General features: G+C 40.1%; 1 protein-coding gene across 2 annotated transcripts in view; it reads right to left on the bottom strand.

Annotated features, from left to right (window-relative positions):
* The window catches only part of taf1b (TATA box binding protein (Tbp)-associated factor, RNA polymerase I, B), a gene marked incomplete in the record, with an annotated part of 23855 nt that overhangs the window by 5758 nt on the left and 14895 nt on the right, over window positions 1-3202 (bottom strand). For both annotated transcript variants that reach the window (XM_014026472.1, XM_014026471.1), the window contains 5 exon segments: window positions 153-223; window positions 307-394; window positions 1795-1832; window positions 1965-2118; window positions 2199-2346. In XM_014026472.1, the coding sequence (XP_013881926.1) occupies window positions 153-223; window positions 307-394; window positions 1795-1832; window positions 1965-2118; window positions 2199-2346 (499 nt within the window).

Here is a 3202-nt window from a genome sequence, read left to right as displayed (position 1 = left end):
CAAACACAAACACACATAGACAAACACAAACACATAAACAAACACACACCTAAACAAAAACACAAACACAAACACACATAGACAAACACAAACACATAAACAAACACACACACACACACCCCTTCTAGAACAAAGTAAAACTCTTTTCTTACGTTTCCTCTTCAGGGACCGACTCTTATCCTTCCTGCTGACGATGATGGGATTCTTTGGTTTCCACTGTTTCCTGTTGGAAAACAAAACAAAAACATTCAGACGAGTCGAGGGTTAACCTCTGACCTTTGACCTGTGGGTCACCTGACGGCTCACCTGCTGAGGTCCTGGTCCCGGTTCTGCTGAGCCCGGCTCAGAGCGGTCTGGACCAGTCTGAACCACCTCCTGAAGCTGAACAGGTCCTCTGTGGGTCGGCAGAGAAACAAAATAAACTTTATAAAAATAAATAAATAAATAAAAAGATTCAATCTCATAATAAAGCTAAGCTAAAGGCTAAATATTGAAACTAAAATTAGTACACAAGCTAAAAGACAACATTAGCATTCATAAGCTAAAATTAGCATACATACACTAAAGGCTAAAATTGTTAACTGAAGCTAAAAGCTAAATTTAGCAAAACCATAAAAATAAAATTAGCTTACAGTAGCTAAAATGAACTAAACTGCAGTTTAATATTAGAGATAAGATAAAATGAAATTAGCACACACAAGCTAAAAGCTAGGCACAGCATGAAATAAAACTAGAGAACTATCCAACAGTAGCTAAAATTTTCAAAATAGTAGCTAAAATCCCAATACAGAAGTTCAAAATTAAAATCAACATATGAAAGCTACTAACTAAAATTTACAAGACTAGCTAAAAACAAAATGACCATACATAAGCTAAAAGCTAAATTAAATATACATAAGCTAAGAGCTAAATTTAGACTATAAAAATAAAATAAGCTTACAGTAGCTAAAATGATCTAAATGTTGTTAAAAATTAATATTAAGACAGATAAGATGACATTAGCATACATAAACTAAAAGCTAAAATTAGTAAACATTATACATGCTGATGAGACACAGCATAAATTCAAAATTAAACGGTAAATGGACTGAACTTATAGAGTGTTTTATCAAGTCCCTCCGGACCCCAAAGCACTTTACACTAAGACATTCATCCATTCACACTCACATTCACACACTGATGGTGGTAAGCTACATTGTAGCCACAGCTGCCCTGGGGCACACTGACAGAGGCGGGGCTGCCATGCACCGGCGCCACGTATCTTGCTCATGAACAAAAATTAAAATTAACACAAGCTAAATGCTAACATTATCAAGACTAAATAAAAACAAAAGGACCCTACATAAGCCAAAGGCGAAATTCAGAACAGAGAAGCTAAGAGCTAAATGTAGCACACGAGCTAAAAGCCAAAGTTTGCACACAGAAGCTAAATACTAAAATTGTTAATTGAACTTGATACATGAATTTATCAAGACTGTAAAAACTCAAATTAGCTTTCAGTAGCTAAATGAGCTAAACTGTAACTAAAAACTAAAACAAGCAAATAGAAGCTATAATTAGCACACAAAGGCTAAAAGCTAAAATTAGTAGTTGCTGAAAGATAAAAAAAGAGGCAAACAAGCTCAAATCAAAACAGAGGCAGTAGTTTGTTCATATTTAAAAGTTTTAAAGTCTAAATGAACATAAACAAATAATAAATATAAATGATTTGGAAAGAATAAAAATAAACTAAAAGTCAGAACATCCTGATCTGAGCCGAATGTTTGAACCGGGTCAGTGAGGCCAAGAACCGACCTGAGGAGTCCTGATGTCCCACTGCGTTTGATAAATCCCTGAAACACAGAGAGTCACACCTGTTTATTTACTGATCTGTTATTAAACCTAAAAAAACAAACAAACAACTAAATAAATAACTAAATAATTAAATAAATAAATAAATAAGTTCAGCTGGAGTGACGAGTTACCACTCGGTGCGGTCGTTCAGGCCGACCATCAGCTTCATGGTGACGATGATGGCGGCGGCGGTCTGCAGGTCGTACCGCGGCAGGACAGGACGCGACGTCTTGTCGGCCACGCCCACTCGCTCCAGCAGCTGGCAGACCCACCTGTGCAGGTCGTCTGACGGCAAACAGAGACAGGAAGTGACACGGGCGGCGCAGGTGCAGGTGTGCGGGACAGACAGGAGGGGGCGGAGTTACCGGGGAGGTTGGCGTCCATCAGGTAGCGCAGGCTGAGCCGGGTCGGGTGCAGCAGGGACTGTGGGCTGACTGGAGGAGGAGCAGGAAGATCCAGGAACAGAACCAGGTCCTGGGCCTCCTTATGGACCGAGCTGTAGGACGGGATGGACTGCAGAACCAACAGAAGAACATCTGAATCCAGACCAGACCTTCTGATGCAGCTCTGAAGCATCTTTTACTTATTATTTAACGATTTCTGAAGAGTTTGCTTGAAGTTTGCATGAATCTAAACTTTTAGCTGACTCAGCAGATACAGTGTCGTATTCGGCCACCTTGAACTTTTCAACCTTTTTCCATATTTCAGGCTTTAAACATAAAGATATAAAATTTCAACAAGTGGGACACAATCGTGAAGTGGAACGAAATTTATTGGATATTTTAAACCTTTCAACAAATAAAAACTGAAAAATTGAGAGTGCAAAATTATTCGGCCCCCTTGCGTTAATACTGTGTAGCACCACATTTTGCTGCGATTAAAGCGGCAGGTCACTTGTGGTATGTCGCTATAAGTTCTACACATGGAGAGACTGAAACTTGCCCATTCTTCCTTGTAAAACAGCTGGAGCTCAGAGAGGTTGGATAGAGAGCGTTTGTGAACAGCAGTTTTCAGCTGTTTCCACAGATTCTCTTAAGTAACGTTCTAACACCTGGATATGTTTATTTGTGAACCATTCCATTGTAGATCAAAAAGAAAAAATAAGTAGGTCCTCTGGATGGGTTCTTCTTGAGTGAAACGTTTCGTCTCTCGTCCAAGAGACTTCTTCACTCTGATGGACTTTGAGCCCCGCCTGCACCTAAAGGGCTCGACACACGGGSAGCGACAAACTACAGCGATTAGCGGCTGTCATCGCAGCCAGGGTGAAACTCGATACACGGGGCGCGATAGCGATCGTAGCATTGTGAATTGCGCTCTCAGGTCGCTTGTCTTCACAAAATTTGATTGGTTCTTGACTCTGAAGGCGGGT

The sequence above is a fragment of the Austrofundulus limnaeus genome, unplaced genomic scaffold, assembly GCF_001266775.1.
Source record: "Austrofundulus limnaeus strain Quisiro unplaced genomic scaffold, Austrofundulus_limnaeus-1.0 Scaffold557, whole genome shotgun sequence".
In the NCBI taxonomy this organism is placed as follows: Eukaryota; Metazoa; Chordata; class Actinopteri; order Cyprinodontiformes; family Rivulidae; genus Austrofundulus; species Austrofundulus limnaeus.
The sequence above is the reverse complement of the archived record's forward strand: the minus strand, read 5'-3'. Positions and strand labels throughout refer to the sequence as shown.